Here is a 17,864-nt window from a genome sequence, read left to right on the forward strand (position 1 = left end):
TGTTTTGCCTAATAAATTATTTCTAGTTGTATGTTTTTTTAAAGCCACATAATAAAAAAGTAAACACAAAAAAATTCGTCCAAAAAAATAAAATATGTTTTTTTAGTGTGAGCAACCCTTAACACTTAGGGGTATGAAAAATAGATGTTGTTCTATTCTCAGGCCTACCCAATATTTTTACAAAATTTCATAAAAATCGGTAGAACCGTTTCGGAGGAGTTTGGTAACTAAAATCGTGACACGGGAATTTTATATATTAGAAGATTATCATCCGTCCAATATTGTTTTATTTTACCAATTCAGTTGTAATCTAATTCTTATGTATATATTAGATGAATTCACTTTTCAATAACACCTACGCAGATTGTTTTCAAGCCTTTGGAATAATTACTTACTGCATTTCAGCCATACTGTAGTCACGTTCAATGCTTTGTGTACATATCATGTGATTAGCTTAGCCAGAACGTCGACAACTATGTGGACATGGTAGCCGGTGAAACTGAGGAATTGTTTAGCGGTATTATCTAACATTGATAACATACGCTGCATCGTTATCACTGACAATAAGCACAAATCCGGGACTTTTATGGAATCAAATGACAGTATTTTTATTTTAAATTTAAAGAGAATTAAACAAAACCGATTTATTCAGTCTGAAGTTTTAGGGTAACAGATATAAAAAATAAAAACCCAGCTACAGCATTAGCGACTTAAATTGCAATCAATTTTGGGAAATTAGACCCTAGTTACTATGATTTGATTGATGAATAGTTTTCAGTGTTGGCATAAGAAATCAGTACGATATTATTCAAAATTGTTTTCATAAATTGTTTGGGGAAAATATATTATTTTTTTCCAATCAGTAATCATTTTTCAATTAATCATTTTACGCTACACATGAACCGCTTAATCGATCAGATGGGTTTTTAATACATACTGTTTAATTAAGTGATGGTAATATATTGAACGGCTTTCATTGTTCTTCCACAGATTTTACCGGGGCAGCGCGAAATGCCTTACAAATGGGCCGCCTATCTACTGTTCCACATGCACTTCGCCCAAATATTCCACACGGCATCTATCTTTCTCACTCTATCCCTGGCTGTTTGGAGATACGTCGCTATCAAGTAAGTTATTTCACTTACAATAGCTTACAGAAGAAGCAGCTCTGCCTCCTTAGATGTTAGACCTTCCGCTATCGGTGTTTGATGTATTGCTAGGCATTGCCACGCACGCAGCTACCAAAAACGCCTGAGGCCAGGTGTCGTGTGTCTGATCTATGGAAATCGAATATGACGATGAGCACGTCGCACTGTCACTGTGGTCCCAGCAAGAGACAGAGATGTTGAAGCTCCAACTCATAGGCTACTACCAGGAGGCGGAGTTGGCGCGCTTTACAAAATACGAAAGTTAACCGAAGGTGCTTATTTGCCGACATTGCCCTTCTTTATTACGACTATAAACAGTTTTTATACCTCGCACCGACACCATTCAGTAAAAGGTAATATCACAGGACGGCAGGAGGTGTGTGTCCGTCAAGATTCCCTCGCCTAACCAAAAAGTCTTCTAGATTCTAAACTTTAAACACAATATCCGTAGGGTCGCTAATTGATAATTATGGTCGTTAATGATAATTAGTACTTTTTTGTGCCCAGCACATCACTGGCCGATACTCTAATAACTCTTAGATGCCATTGCCCTTCATTAAGACAGTAACAGAAGCAAAACGTCTTAAATACATAAATCTTGATAACAAGGTTAACATTCATTAAAACGTCTAAGCCGGTTATTTAATACGCTCCGAAAACCCTTTGTAAGTAATACGCCTCAAAGCCTTATCATTTATATCAACGCGAGGAAATATTATGAAATAAATTCAAACTCCCCGATCCTCACTCAACATGATTAACAACGGAAAGTGTTCGTAATCCTTAAGGCTTTTACTAGACTGCTGATAAATGCTGTCATCACGGATATTTTTATGTTACGTTCATTGGTCCTGCTTATCGATTTTTTTAATACATACACGGTGATTTTTTAGTCGTCTTACAAAAGTAGCCCAGTTCATGTAACCGACGTAAAATGCCTCTAGGCGCGATTATTATTTTTTATCAGTAACTACGATAGTAAATACGAAGAAAAATTAAACAAGAGAAATCTGAAATTTACTCTTTAAAATGATAAAAACGCCGCTGCCTGCGCCCCTCACCATTGTTACAAGGCTCGGACCGCGCTCGCAACAGAGCTGTGTTTCTAAAAAACTACGAATTGCATCATAATGTTGAATAAAAATTGCATTTTAAATTTATTCAAATCTCATAAATACCTTTTTTATCATGAACGTGTTCTAGTCATTGGATACATGAACTGGGCTGCTTTTGTGTGACGACTAAAAAATCACGGTGTATAACACTCAATCGAATATCAGTTATAATGATTACTATGTCTATACAGTGGTTTCATAGTTCATAAAGTGTGTCAAAGACGGAACCATCCACAAGCTTCTACAATTGCAAGAGAGGGCAGGCTATGTACTTGCCTAAATATATATGTAGCTGTGATAGAGACCGTAGAACTGCTAATTCAAAGGTCTCGAGTTCAATCTAATCGAGTTCAAGGTACGCACCGACATTTTGAATATATAAAAGGCGAAATGCACGTGACTTAAGTTAAGACATAAATATCACAGCGTCAGTGTTTCAGGCAGGAAGACTCGTAAAACTGTGGGTCGTACGCCTGAGCTATGGGCTTGAACCCGTTGGCACCTTGTCACATGCGCTTCGGCACTGTAATATATGTCCCACGTAGTTAGCCAAAAATTAGTCAGGATATTGTTTAAAACACACAGACACCCAAACTCAGAACAAGGACTCGTAAATCACACAAATATTTGTTCAACGCGAGAATCGAAACCGCAACACGTCGCTCACAATGGGTTTGGCGTGGTGACCTCAACCATTTGGCTATTCGTATATTTAACTTCCCGACTACAAGAACCAACTTCGATACTAACTACCTACCGTAACGAACTCAAAATATCCAGTACTGATAAACGGGGTAAATTTTTAATGAGTAATTATTGGGCAGCGCGATGCATAGTTAAACAAAATTGCCTCCTAAATTGGCAATTTATCGGTTTTGTTGTGTCACACAGAGCTAATATTTACTTACCTCTGTCGATTCATGTTTAAACATAATGATTTTAAATACAACCAGTCAACCATTTGTGTGCATTTTAGCAATAATTCACAGCTTCTGTATTTCGAAAGGTACGTAATAATGTGGATTAATGCTCCTGGTCCCTCTGCAGTCGTGTCCGATTGCCGGGCTGAGAGAGTAAGAGCTTAGAGAGTGTTGCTTATCTCGCGTTAACCGTTTCTAGGAAATGATAATAATTTCGAAAATATATTGTTACAGGATAATGATATTTTGTCCTCTCTTAAAAAAATACGTACTCCCGCACTAAGGAACTTATTTATCCTAGTGCCGCGGGCACAGCGTTTAAAACATGCTCCAAGACCTATACCTACTTCAGACCACACAAACGCTTATCCTAAACGAGGATCAAATTCGAAACACGTCGTCGCTTCCAGTGGGTTTTGCTCGGTGACGTCGACCACTCCACTATCTTTGCAGTCGAATTAATTTGATAATTATTTGATAGTCCAAAGTTCTTACCAGTTGCGAAAAGATCGCTCTACGCCTTCATTTCGCCATCGCATTTTTTGTTGGTCATTTCCTAGATAATCAACTGTTAGGGTCAATTTACATCCGTATAAAGGATTGCAACGCATTGCAATACACCGACACAAACACGGTTGACGTAGCACGGCGGTTCAGGTTTAGTCCAAGAGGACTCCCCGGCCTTAACAAAAAAAAAAGGAAGGAAAGAAAGGGCGTTTTGATGACACAAAACATTACAAATTAATTTGAACCTGGGCTTCACAAGCCATCTTACAGCGCCGCGCACAGCCACTTGCTCTTACGGCCGCTGATCCTTCAGTGGGGATTGACCCGTAATATACGAGTGAAGGTTCTACAAGTACAACTTCTACAACAATCCTGTGAAGATCAATCAAAGTTAAACAACGTTACAAAGACTTTTCACAACGTTTAAATTAAACGTACTAAAAATAAATATTGTAAACAAAAGAAAATGCGATTGTATTCAAAATAGCCTGAAAGTCAGTTCGAGGCTTGCGTCAATGGTGTTCCGAAGCCTTTTGGAAACAATAAAAACGCCTTTTGTAATATATGTACGTCACAACGAGAATAAAAGCTCGAAGAGAAATAAATAAAGACGCTAAAGGTTAAAATATTGCGTACATTTTAATATTAACTGTTAAAAGTTACTTAAAAAATTAATAAAACATACATTCCCTTAAATTTTAAACAAAATAAAATTGAATAAAACCTGCATTCATATAGAACTGTCGTGATAAAATGGTGAACGAAATTCAGTTTTAATTGTTCCTATTCCTTTGACCAGGTTGCTTCGAAGGTGTTCAACTGAAAACGGTAACATTTCGCGTTGAACCCAGTCACCTGTGCTTTTTACAGTGGCGCTGTGTACCATATTCTCCGGGTGACATGAGTCTGTAGTTTGTGGACGAATTGAACTCGCTACCTGTTTAAATACAAAGAAACTAGAATTAAAAAATACATCAAATATCATTGTTGTTGCTACTACACAAATCATTTATTAAAACATCCCCTGAATACTTCTCTATCTACAAGTAAAAACGGCATCAAAATCGGTGTAGTTGTTTTTAAAATATCGCAGACACACACAGTCAGAGCGAACTCATGAATAGTATTGTTTATATTTGACAGCGATGTGTGTAGTACGCTGACAGTAACCGTCAAAAAATGACAGTATCTAAGTTTTACTTTTATCCATTCACTTTAACTTGGGCGTTTGTGCATGTGAATTGTATGTTTGTAAAATAACCCGCGACACAAGGAATAGATAAATTCCTTAGTGCAGGAGTCGTAATTAAAAATACTTGCTTAATTCTTAATTTACCTACCTGAAACGGAAAACAGTGACAGCGAATCTTCTACATGCCAGATGATGAATGCTTGTATGATAGTCGGTTCTTGTCTAAGTCAAGCACCCACAAACCGCTCACTTAAAATGTTATTAAAACAAATATAATTTAAAACCATTGTTATATCCGTAAGCAACCACCATAAAGGCTAATATAATACATAATACAACTTGGGAAAATAAAATTAATATGCTTCATATATACATAATCATAATATAAATTATTCATAGGGTAAAGACCTCATTAGATATCTTTATGCATGGTACTGGCCGTATATTATTTAATTATCTAAATAATGATAACATGTCTGGTAAACATTTTAGCTTGAACCAACCATTATTATTTTAAAATTACCTTAAAATACATATTTTGTGATAATATCCAGACAGATTAAATGGCACAAACTTTGATCCTGCTACGTGGGAACCGAACCGACGATCTCTAGTATATCAGTCAGGGTCACTAACCACTAGACCATTAGACAACGTTTACCGATACTTAACCATTTAAAAATGTGATTTTCTCCGTAAGTTAAGCTAGAGATTTTTCTTCCCTGATATAAGTAACGGAATATTCTTTTTAAATAGCAAAGACACTAGCTATCGCTTCAACAAGATTCCAGTTTCCAATGCCCCAGATTTTTCAATAACTTGCGAAACTTATTTAAGCGTTTCAGTGTTAGATACCGGCGATCGGTTGCTAAGATATTAATGAAGTATTTGTTATAACGGTTGTTATTTTTTAATATCATACTCAATACACAATATTTTTATTGCAATCTACATGTGGAAAAGGTGTTACACAATATTCGTATAGTTAGTACACTATGAACCCTATCTATAGACCTTGTTCCTTCCACTTCTAGCCAACCAATCTCACAATTCGTTGACCCCAAAACTCTTAACTCGTGACCTAACACGTGGTTGGCCTCTCACCTATGCATATTCCTCTACAATAATTGCCTCACCTATCCTAGCCATAAGTTGGGTCTGACATGTAATTAGTTTTGAACACCACTACAAAGCTCTGATCCTGTTAATTCTATCTTTGATGTCAATTATTCAATTTCTAGACTTTGAGACTTACCTGAAGCTATTAAATTGAAGTCACTCATTGAAGTGAACAGGATATTCGTATTATTCGGAACAGGATTCTTTCGATATTTGCATCATTTGGTATTGTAAAACTTATTGAACGACTGCTACTTTTTGATCCAAAGACATTCACCAAAAGCAAGCGCATCTGTTTGAAACACCAAAGTATTAACGCTTTTTCATTCCTTAAGGCTAAATTATCTGAACTGTACTTTTACTATTTCATGTATCTTATATATGTTACTTTCTTTGTCTTTATATTTATGAAAAATCTACTAATCTAAGCAACATAATAAAGCAATAAACAGTCGTAAAAAATGGATGCCGCTCTACTCCGTGTGGTGCCCTATCTCGCTTACACGACTTCTATAGTTTTACTAGTGAGATAGTGAAGGCCATCAGTATCTTTGTTTTATATTCCCTTGTTCACCACAATAATATCCGGTTCAGGGTACACCGGAGATGCTCCGTTACAAGTGAATACTCTTGGGAAGTGAAACGCGATACTGAATGGTATCACAGGAAATTGTTACATACGTACGGATGTCTTTTGTAGTGGAGACTTTTGCAATTTTCGGTTCAAGTTTTTAAAAGAAAGTGTAGTTATTTTGGCAACGGTATTGATACCACTCTTCGTAAAGAAGTCAAAGATTTACTAATGACTCGTTATTAACTAGTCACTCATACGTAGATCGAACGTCCCAAGCATTGTTTGTCCTGAGATCGAAAGATCCTTGAGGATAGAAGTAGCCTCGTCTCCTACGGTTTTCAAAATTTACCGTAATAAATATACTTAAAACTAAAGGCTAGTAAATATAACACTGTTTGGTAAGGTATCTGGTTATATAAAAAAACAGCTCAACCGGACTCGTGACTGGATCAATTCATCTTGATCATAATATCTCGGCAGCAGGAATACATCATCTGTAAAAAATTCAACTGTCTAAGTATGACAGTTCATGAGTGACGAAAACGAAAGTTTTAACCTTTTGGGTACGAAAACCTAAAAAAGAAACAAAAGAAGTTTCCATTCATAATTTTTCACTCACAGAAAACCACTACTGCTACCGAAAAGATTGAATGCAAATGTTTTCTATACGACGTACAAAACATAACGAGAATAACGTCCAACTTACAGGCACTTTAAATTGCAGTATGCACTCAACGGAAGCCAAAGAATGAGAAAAAAAATGAGCTGTCCTACAATATTCTAATGCTAAACAGAGAGGCAAATACCAATTACGTTAGCTGGCTCTTTCCAACAGTACAATGAAAAAACAATTTATGGATAAGGCACCGCAAACGTTACAGAAAAGTTTATGATAGCATTTATTTTGCGTAGTCTGTAAGTCGAACTCTATAAATAGATCAAAGTGATTGGAAGTTAAACAGACGTCATGAAAACCACTAAATTGAAACGTTTGTAAATAGTCAGTTGTTTCTTTTCATTTAGGACTTAGTATAATAGGAGTATAATTGATAAATGAATCATGTTTTTTGAAATGTAATATATTTTAATTATAGTCTTCATCAGACATTGAAATGCATTGATTATTTTGCAATTTATAAAGATTATTTAAACTTAGCAATAGTTTAGCTTGTAAGAAGGATAAAAATCATTAAGTTTAACGGTTCAGTATTGTTATGTAAATCTGTTTTTTGTGTTGCATTTTTATATATATTTTTTTTAAGTAAAGTTTATGTGTGGAAATTGTTAAAAAGATACGAAGAAAGAGATTGCCTTGTTAAGCCTTCAAACGATGCAATGCACTCAAATGAGAAATGTATCTCTCAGACTGTAATTAAATCTATTTCGCTTCAAAATGCACATGTTATAATTGAGATTTTCATCTAAATTTCACATGCTACATATTCAAAGGCGCCTGCTTATTTAAAAAAAGGAATGTGTTGGTTGACTACAGCTTTCCTTGTAATTTGTCCCGATGTTCGGCCATGGCAGCAAGTAACAAGTAACACAAGTACACAAGTAGCGACAAGTAAGTTCTAGATGCGAAGAAAGTGCCCAGAACATGTTAGAGTGCAGAAACGTATACACAGGTGCCGTCTCGGTTCCAGTGGTGCACTCTCTTAGCCCGATAAGATGGCAACCCGACACGGCTGTAGAGGGATATTTCGACTAACCTACATTTCACGTGCGTTGCGAAACACGGAAGCTGTCATATCCATTTCTAAAACTCACACAATTTTTGACAAGTCGGTGCGTGCCTTCAGATCGAACTTTAGACCTTTGACTTGTACACAGTTCTGCTGTTTTACCACTAAGTTATTACAGCAATAATTAACATTTTTTAAACATATCCTAATTAGTAATTTATTTGGTAAAAATCCAGACATATTTACTTGAAATAAAATAACAATATTGGAAAACACCCATGCTTTGATATTGGTGAACGCCTTAAATAGAATTTCGGCAAGCTTTTGAAGAGGATTTCAATATTCATCATTTCTTTCTGTAATACTGTTCAGTGAATATTCACGAACACATTCACCCAATATGCATATCGCTCATTTATTGAAACCATATCAGGCCAGCAAAAGGAAGGAAAGCAAATGAAATTCGACATTTAAATTATACCTATCTGTACCTATAATCCTCACAAACTGCTAAAGCGCAGGAACTTTGTCACATTAAAGGGCAAATTACGTCATAGTAACGTAAAAAAGCAGTATTAAAAAGAGCGTGCAATAGAATTTAATCGTCAATAAATGTCACTAATATGGTGGCCAGGCACATTAGCAATTTGCGGGGATAGTACTCTTTTTAATACAAAAAATAAAACAGTTGAATGTATTGTTTGAATTGACAGTATGGAATATGGTATGGAATATTTAAATGTTGATTCTTTTGTTTCAGATATTCGGATAAAAACCACATATTGTGTACGGAGAGGCGTTGCAGTACAGCTATACTGAGTAGTTTTTTATTACCGCCTATATTGTGCATACCCACTTATATGGTAAGCTACTCATTATTTTATAGTTAATGTTCCACAAAGGGCTGGGTAGGGAATGGAATCGAGAATGCACAAGGCTTTACTGGCGGCGCTTTTCATATACAACTAAAACTGAAAACAGATAAAAATATAAGCTTGGGTTTTGCTATTATTTAAGTCATATGCACCAGAACACCTATACTTCCGAGTCTAACATTCATAGAAAACACGAAAAATCGTGTAAAGTTGGTATTAGTAACCTTCTGTTCCTTTATTTTCGGTCTAAGGTTAGTTATAGTCTAAGGATACACTCAAAAATTAGAACCTCCAAGCAAGTAGCATCCAAATCACAAGATGAAATCTTATCTTTACTTTTAAAATTCTGTACCTGATAAAATAAGTTTGAAAAAAAACATTAAGCAGTGGAAAAAGTGTTTTGTATCAAAGCATATAACACGCGTGAAAGGATTGACGTACAAGTTAATTCAATGCACGAAGTTTCAAATGAAAGTCTCAAATTAAATTATTAATTCAAAATAAAGATAAAATAACATATTAAAGACTTTTTAAAACGTTAAAAGCTTTCAAAACGACAACCATATTAAAATGCTCTAAATGTGCGCCATTTTGCATCAAATTGAAATAAATGTTTTACAGCTTAGTTGGTACATTTTAGATAAAGTTTGACGTAGATATTGTTGTGCTTATGCTACTCAGTATTCATGACAGCCTGCATCATATCTGCATATGCTTAGTTCATACGAGACACGTACGCATTTACATTATAAACAAGTCCTGTATTAAGCGTATTTAAATTTATAAAACGTGGAAATCCTAATTTGAAAAATGAACTTGTTTTGTTTTTCAAAATTTTGTATAAAGAAGTGTTCTTTAAGAGATCCCGGGCAGGAGTTCTTAACATTAAAGTCAATTGGTGATTAAAACTGTCATTAACTGATCAAGGCTTGTATGAAAAAGTCAGTCTGTTTCTTAAGTAGGTACACGGTCACTTAAATGATGATTAACAATGAATAGGGAGGATAACAATTTTTTTTGCAGTGTCCGTCTTGTAGTTTTTTGTATAATAATGGATACGTATTTTTTAATTTATTTATTTTACAGTGAATGAAACTTACGCGTGAAGTCACGATTGAGTATAAATTTTACCATATGGTTACGTCACAAGCCCCCTCTCCTAAACTTTAAAGTAGTTAATCTTTGTCAATTCTAGTTTTTCTGGTAAGAGTAAAAAATACGTGTCTCATACTTGTCAATTATTTTTTCTTTTTATACCCAGTCATCATTCCTATTGTCTGCCAAGCAATATCCGTATTATTTGTCAGTTGTCATAGCTATCATAATTATTTTTCTTTGAAATTTGGACCTAAAATATAGAGTAAAACACTATAATTATATGAAAATACGAAGATGCATACCATTTTTCACCTGTGCCTCGAAAAAGCAAAATAAATATTATATTTTATTCAATAGGAAATATAGACATTATAGCAGATGCACTTTGTTCAAAAACTTTGAATTAGTAAGCACTAATTACTTCCTCGAACATTCAATGCAGAGGAGATAGTTTTCACTTCGGAGTATCTTTCTCTTGTTAAAACTTGAAGTTCGATTCTTAGATTAAAACTTTAATATGCCAGAATTAGCGTTGAATTTCAGCTTTTGGAGCACAAAAACTTAGTTGACAGATATTTCTTAGAAAAAGCTCAAAACTTGAGTCGCATCTCCTTCTTGGTAATGTTTTTATTGAACAAGATACTAATTTAAATAAAAATGCCTCAATTATAACTATTTTTTTTAATTTTCCTATAATCCGGAAAAAGCCTTGAAATGAAACTTCTATTCTGATTTTGAAGGTGAAAAAATATTTGAGTTCCAACTCCTTCGAATTTTATAAGAAAATGCTTGTTTAATTGCATTTTGCTTACTTAAAATACACTGTCGACTGCCAGTATCTATCGTTTGCCCTATTCCGGGTCTGCTGGTTAATTCCACAAGAAATAATGAGGCACCTTATCCTAGTTTCTAATGTGTTGTTTCAGTACTAATTTGCGTGCTTACAACACGCAGCACATCAATTAGTTTATTAGTCAAAAAACATCTCGAATCAAGAATTTCCTGAAACATTGTATAAGAAACTTTATTCGATATTTTGTGAGCATATGTTATCAGAATACCCCTGACATCCTTCATCGTGGCTTATGGATGATATATGGACCGAACTAAGTCTTTTATGGACTTTACGTAGCCATTTAGTGTCGGGAAAAGTTAGTGATGTGTGATCATTCTTTGAGTAAACTCTGTGTACCAAAATAATCTACTGAATAAAGTGTGTGTGAAAGGTTTTGGCGGTATATGTTGGAACATTTTTGGCAGATATTAAGTATGTATTTAGGCTATTAAGGTTAAATATATAGATTGAGTGATTTAAATAAGATGTAGCGAAAAACATGAATACATATATGTGAACTTATTTCTATTTGTTCTTTTACACATATACCTACATTTCATAACAGAGCAAGCCCTAAAAGTCAAAAGCAATCCGCTAATAACAGCCTCGTTTTTTCATGGTATTGACTTGGGCCAAACTGGGAACCGAAAAGCTAATACTCGTGTAACGTCGGCTTACGAATAGGAATAATAGGAAAGCCAAAGTTTTGCAGACGAATAAAAAAAAATTGCTTTTACCTAAACAATAAAACATTTCAACTTTATTTTAATGATAGTATTGTAAAAATATTTATCATTTCTCATGTGAATTTGACATCCTTTATTCTTCCATCATAAAATTTGTTCTTAATTTACCATACTCTAATCTACAGGTATTCGACATTCACACAGCCATCGTACTGGAACCGTCCGGACCAATGATACTCTACCACGTTGACTCGGACGAAGAAGGACAACTCTACCAGATCAACTTCTGGGTCCACGCAGTCGTCATCAAGCTCCTCCCTTGCTGTATCCTCACCGTCATCAGCCTATGGCTAATAAGAGAAGTGTACAGCGCAAACCAGCACCAGAAAAAAATAAGAGTTTACAACAAGTGCCCCACAAATAATAAGGCTATGAAAAGACAGTATAAAGCTGATAGGAGAACGAATAGAACAACAAAAATGCTTGTAGCCGTTCTTCTTTTGTTTCTAGTCACGGAGCTCCCTCAAGGAATACTTGGCCTTTTAAGTGGGCTTCTAGGAAGATGTTTCTTTAAGCGTTGCTACGACTTGTTTGGAGAGTTAATGGACGCATTAGCACTACTGAATGGAGCCATTAACTTTGTGCTGTACTGCTCGATGTCGAGGCAGTTTCGCATGACGTTCGGACAGATGATGTGGCGAGCGCACTTACACCGCTGGCCTCCACCGAATGCGTCGCAATCTGACGGACCGAATACGTAAGTAATTTATAAACATTTTAAATATAAATATTTTTATAGTTAAAAATAATACTTTCCGGAAGCATCTTCAGAATTTTTGAACGGTTTAAGTACGTATCTCTTGATTCCTTTATCGTAAGCTGATTCGTCGGTTTTGCCGTCGAATTCACTTTTATCGCAATAAACGCGCGTGAGAAAACCGTTCTTTTTATTTAGTTAAACGCGATATTGGTCTGTCCCGAGTATAATAAAAATAACATTGCAATACAACGTTTTCACAATTCTCTTAGTTATGTAATTTGAGTTCTTTATTTAATTTCGCAGTTTTACTGAAAACTGAGTATCATTTGTATCCTGCAAATTTTTAAATTACACGCTTTAAGAGCTAAGAGAGAGAATCTTATTAGAAGGAATCTTTTTAACTTATAAAAGCTCTACGTGTTATACAGGGAGTCAGAGATAGTAAGGACGTCGATCCATATTTTAAGACATCCTGTATATCTCGGTCTCGACATGAGAAAATGTTATTTATTTAAGGTAGAGACAGATTTCATTACTTTGTTTACTTGTTTTGTTTAGCATAATAAATCTTAGGAGAATATTGTCTTACTTTTTGTGAATGATCTACGAGGATGGCTCTGCTCTGCAGCTCTTTTTAATCAAAACTTGCTTATCAGGTTACCTTGCGGAATTCTTGCAAAGTGTAAATCGAAAGCTTAAATTGAGGCCACTATTCCTACGTATAAAAACAAATTTGTAAAACATCCGTTGCTTAAGCTTGATCTTTATTATAAGTATTCGTTGTTACAGCAGCAAAGAAATACATCACTTGTGAAATCATGACTGTGTAGCAATCACGATAGTTCACGATACCCTGATGACAGATAGTTAGTGTTAGTGGTGGCTCAGTAATAGGGTTCCAGTTTCACTACGGTATGATACGGAACCCTAGGAAGGAAAAACTTTTCAGTTCTATTCTTTTGAAAATCATAAAGTGAATGGAGTAAAGAGAAACAAGTGAAATAATAGGAATCCGCGAACAATTTTCCGTGAAATATTTATTTTAAGTTTACCCTTGGCTTTAAGTTAAACTACTAAACATGTTTAAGGGGTTTCATACCCAGAGGTTAAAATGGAATCCTAACGCTACTACTTCAGTCTTTATCCGTCTCTTACTAGGCTGTATCTCACAACCCGTAATGTTTTTTTGCGTCAGGTATAAAAAAAAGAAAAAGAGCTGACTATGTAAAAACAAAACTAAATAAAGAACAACATTTCGTACTTAGCAGATTCTTTTGTATCTTTCCTTACTTCAATGTTATTTTATTATCTAGAAATTCAGTACCTGTAATCGCTTTTTTGTGTTCTGCACTAGAAATAAATTCTTACTTCACTCTATAAACTATACTCTTAATATAAAAAAGAAACACAAAAAATCTATTTTTTCTGTTCATTACTATTTCACCCTCTATTTTTTTACGGTAGACAATCAGATCCCACGTCTTCAACCCACACAGCGGTAAACAATTATATCAATGCACCATTTTAAAAAATAAACAATATTGCCTGAAACAACAAGAGTAGTTCCAGGCAATGTAACATCGCATTAAAATAAATAAAAAAAGAAAAGAAAAAGTGAAAATTGGAGCGACATTTCTTTTTGACAAGTGACGTCACTGACGCCTTTGACTTGTCAGCCCTGTACAGTTAAGAAAAAAATCACCTGACTACAGGTTTTGATATAAAGTAAGAGTGAAGAGGCCGTCGCATTGACTTCCAAAACGCGAAAGGGAGCCGTCGCGGTCCTTTTGACCTAGAGTAGTGTATATTTCGGTGCAGGACAAATATCGATGAATTACCATACATATCGAATGCGGGGGACATTGCACCGGGGTTCAGGTTAACTCAGTAAAATTTTGACACTACTCGATTTTTTTTTAACCACTCCCGCAGTAAGGAATATAATTGCGGATGGTTCCACGAAGATTCAAGTCACTTACATTAAGACCCCCAAACTCAGGATGCTTGTCCTACATGGGGATCGAACCCGCGACAGGTCGTGCTCAATGGGTTTGGCGTGGTGACCTTAACCACTCGGCTAACCGAGCGGTCAGATACCCGCCAAATCTAAAAGAAGGACCTCATACAAAATGCTTAGCACACATGCGTACTTGATACATCATATTCTATTTTAGATAACCATGCTATTCACCGGAAACTTGATTCAATAAATATTGTTATTGCTTGCTATATTAATTATATTATAATGGAACAGGATCCTTATAAATAAGCGCGATCGAATAATTAAAGGAAGTGAGGCTTTGCCTTAATTAATGTAATCCGCTAGTTAATTACATCCCGAGATGGTATGATTGTTTACACAACTATTGATTACGCCTTACACATACCCGAGTGGTTGAGGTAAAGACGCATAGCAAACAGGGCGCGACGTGTCGCGGGTTCGATCCCTGCGAATGGCAAGCTTTTGCGTGGTCCATGAAAGCTTGTCCTGAGTCTGGGTGCCTTTTTATATGAATAGAGTCGTTATATACATATTTTTTATTAATGGTAAATTTTGTTACATTTCAGGGCAAAGTCGTCGGTGCCTTGAGGAAGGTTTGTACAAGAGAAACATGGTCATGTCATGCAGCAGTTTCTTTGAACAATAAGTGTCAGCATACGGCCATAATTATTACGTTACGAATTTTCATAGTAAGGTCAGCAACAGAAGTCTTTTAACACAAACAGTTTTCCACAACAACTGTACATGATCAAATTAAATGATTTGCCGTTGTGCTATTTTTTGTGTCTTTTGTTTCTTTAAAAGTAAACGACTTCTGCGGTTAGAAATGTAATCTTTGCGTTGCTTGTTGTTTCACAAACATTCACCAGCCACATTCTCTCAAGAATCAGAACAAGCATTCGTAGATTCATAAACACTTGTCGTGTAATGTCGTGGAATGTCGGACACAGTGTCTTTGGCGTGCTGATCTATTAAACCACTCGGCTACCTGTACAGACAATTTACTTGATTCCTAAAACAGTTAAACATAATAAATAACAATTGCGACATATCACTGAAAAATACAAGAGCTTTAATAATCTGATTGTGTTAACAGAATTCTCTTGATGACCGTACCCACCTAATTAAGAGTTGATAATACCTACCTATGTATAATTTAAATTGAAAATAGAGAAAGCTATGATATTTTTAAATGTCGTTGTTTACTCGAATATATTCCCTTAAGCTCTGTAATGAAATATCAGCAAAAATCGTATTTTTGCTTATAAGTATGTGTGTATAATATTATGATTATGCATTTGATGTAAGTATAAGCTTGTTTGTACAAGAGATTATGCACACCTAGACCTGAATTCAGAAACAATACTACTTAGTGAAGTTCTGAATTGTTTTCGTCTCTACACTTTACTTCACAGAGACTGAGAGCATGAGTCCTTATAAAGACTTTTGGCTGATGGTCATTTGTTTGTTATAAGCCCGCTTATTTCCAATAATGAGTAATTTATTTTACAACTTCATTGGAGTTTTATGACAGTTACTGTCATTAAACCACTGTAGTTCCTTGAATACATAAATAGCTAATTTTTTATGCCAGGTTAATGTATAATATTGGAAAGGTGTTTTTTTATTTAGCCCCGCAAACATAAATTGATTAAGAGAATGGAAATCACTCACTGTCTTAATATTTTAAGCAGTTTCTCTGTGGGTTGTTTCTGGGGATTACACAAGCGCTTGTCCTACGCGGGTATCGAAAGTGCGACACGTGATGATTCTACGGATGCTTGTTTTCAGTATAGCTGGTGTCCTGTGTATGTGACTTGAATGTTTGTGAAATTACAAGCGATATAAGGATTAAATTCAATAGTGTGAAAGTCGTTATATCTAATAAAAAATATCGCGTCTTGTACAAACAAGCTTATTATGTAACCGTTCCGTCTGAATTATTCTTTTGTAATTTTCTCATAATATAGAATGTGTATATTCAATTACAAGTATCTAAGTCATAGAGATAATAATATTAATTAAGGTTATGATAAGAGCTTTGTGTACTGTAAATATATGGCAAATATAAGTGTAAATTAATTAATATTGTGAGCATATTATTGTGCTTAGCTTTTGTGGTGGTTTTTTTTTTGGTCTGAAGTTCGATGCCCGGTTGAAAATAAGTGAAAAGAAAAAGGTTATTATTTCGAAAAATAAAATGTCGATTACACGTTCCGTGTATATATATATCTGCTGCCTATCTTCAATGCTTTTATTGAGCAGTAATGAAAAAAAAACAAATTATAATATCAAATTAAAGGGTCAAATTAAAAACAAATAAAGTAACGTTAAGTTGTCTTACTTATTGGGATAGTATTCTTCAATGATAACTCACTCATAACCCGGTTCGATAAATTCAATTATGTAATTTCAGTGACATGGAAAACCACACAATACTTAAATATTAATATGGAAAAAATAAAATGAGTCCAGCTGAATCATAAAACAAACTCATGTCAATATAATTATTCAAACAAATTCTAGTCTTAATCCCACAGTGTTAGAATCTATTTTTATAATGTCTAAGTATATGTTTCAGCCAAATAAACTTTCTAGTGTATCTAGGTAATAAAATGTTTAAATATAGTGTTGTACAGTCAGTAACATAAGTCTTCTAAACCATAAAATTTTCAGAACAACTACACACAATTAAATGAGTTGCTATCGTGATATTTAGTAATAAAATTTGTTTTAAACTGAACTCCAATTGTTTATGTATAAAAAAAGTTTATGTACCTACTTATTCTAATTTAGCTGTATTATCAAAAACTTAAGTGAAACATTAAATTCGACTAAAAAGTAATATTAAACAACGATAAAGATTACCAAATAAAAATTTTTACGGAAATATTATATCAGTTTCCATGCCAAGTTGTCATTTTTTACTAAATAAATAAATGGTGCAAGTCTTATTAAAGAAGTCAACCACAGTCATCTAAAAATACATCTAAATTGACATCATATCTTTACAGAATAAATAATTTTATTTATAACGAATAAAAAATTTGGGATATTTTGTAAATTGAATTAAATGATGCTATCCAATTTTTCTTATCGATTGAACGTTAACGATGAACAGAAAACAGATGTTAAATGTTTTCGACTACTTCGCAGTAAATATATAGGAATTACAAAAGTCGAACTGATTGGATTCTTTCAGTTTCATACACTATTTAATTTCATACAGTTTTTATTCTAGACTCAGTTTTTGAGTCAATTTTAATATACCTAGTTGAAATTTCTGTCTAAAGTTATAAATATGTGCTTTTAACGAATAAGTTTATCCTTCTTAATTTATTTTGAATC

General features: G+C 34.4%; 1 protein-coding gene across 1 annotated transcript in view; it reads left to right on the plus strand.

Annotated features, from left to right (window-relative positions):
• LOC113494982 (sex peptide receptor-like) overlaps positions 1–16,799 on the plus strand; it is a 31,151-nt gene extending 14,352 nt beyond the window's left edge. Inside the window, exons 3-6 of the mRNA XM_026873538.1 lie at positions 991–1,127; positions 9,021–9,123; positions 11,940–12,511; positions 15,083–16,799. Of these exons, the coding sequence (XP_026729339.1) occupies positions 991–1,127; positions 9,021–9,123; positions 11,940–12,511; positions 15,083–15,104 (834 nt within the window). The 3' untranslated portion in view covers positions 15,105–16,799. The remainder of the gene's footprint in view (positions 1–990; positions 1,128–9,020; positions 9,124–11,939; positions 12,512–15,082) is intronic.
• The last annotated feature ends 1,065 nt before the right edge of the window (positions 16,800–17,864 follow it).

The sequence above is a fragment of the Trichoplusia ni genome, chromosome 1, assembly GCF_003590095.1.
Source record: "Trichoplusia ni isolate ovarian cell line Hi5 chromosome 1, tn1, whole genome shotgun sequence".
NCBI classification, from domain to species: Eukaryota; Metazoa; Arthropoda; class Insecta; order Lepidoptera; family Noctuidae; genus Trichoplusia; species Trichoplusia ni.